Genomic DNA, 789 nt, shown 5'->3' with positions numbered 1-789 from the left:
GTCTAATCTTCAGCACTTGTATGACCTAGTTGTCTTACAAGATACGTAAATCGCTGATCAAAACATAAAAGTGTTAATGCTGTTTCGCAGCCAGCCTTTTTAGCCCTGGTATGCAAGGTCGAAGCAATGCGCCTCCTACAATGCTTAAACTGTGTCCATGAGGGTGATATATATTTTACAGAAAAATTATATTAGTGATTTGTTCATTTGTTAGTTTAGAAATAAACAGATTATTATTAATTTTTTTCTTTTACTGATTGACTGGCTTGTATATTTCATTGACCCGACGTTTTGAATACCATACCACATTATTATTTCGTGTTCAGTAAATATTGTCATGTCTCATTTGTTTTATTTCTGTGGATTTCAGGAACGTTTCTTCATTCCTTCCGAAAATAGACACATTAATAGAAAAAACAAACACTTTTTAAAAAGTAACCACCGAGAAAATCCCCGTGAAGCACTATGGAATACTTCAACATCTCTGTAGAAAGTGCCGTGAGCCTGTATGACGACTTGATGGACAAAGGGGGTAAGTACATAAAGGCTGGAGGGTTCTTGTGGTTTCCCGTGGTCGTGGTATTACTGTTGTTACTGCAGTTGTTGCTGTTGTTGTTGCTGTTGTTGTTGCTGTTGTTGTTGCTGGTGCCTTTGCTGTACCTGTTGCTGTTGGGGTTGTTGTTGTTGTTGTTGTTGTTGTTGTTGTTGTTGTTGTTGTTCGTATTGTTATTGTTGTTAGTGGTGGTGATGATGGTGGGGTTTGTGTTGTTGTTGTTGTTGTTGTTGTTC

General features: G+C 37.6%; 1 protein-coding gene across 1 annotated transcript in view; it reads left to right on the top strand.

The window, feature by feature from the left end:
- Positions 1-370: 370 nt before the first annotated feature.
- LOC101864544 (elongation of very long chain fatty acids protein 7) overlaps positions 371-789 on the top strand; it is a gene marked incomplete at its 5' end in the record, with an annotated part of 10,815 nt that continues 10,396 nt past the window's right edge. Inside the window, 1 exon segment of the mRNA XM_013086713.2 lies at positions 371-532. Within this exon segment, the coding sequence (XP_012942167.1) occupies positions 466-532 (67 nt within the window).

The sequence above is a fragment of the Aplysia californica genome, unplaced genomic scaffold (assembly GCF_000002075.1).
Source record: "Aplysia californica isolate F4 #8 unplaced genomic scaffold, AplCal3.0 scaffold00494, whole genome shotgun sequence".
Lineage (NCBI taxonomy): Eukaryota > Metazoa > Mollusca > Gastropoda > Aplysiida > Aplysiidae > Aplysia > Aplysia californica.
Note: the sequence above shows the minus strand (reverse complement) of the source record. Positions and strands in the feature narration are given on the sequence as shown.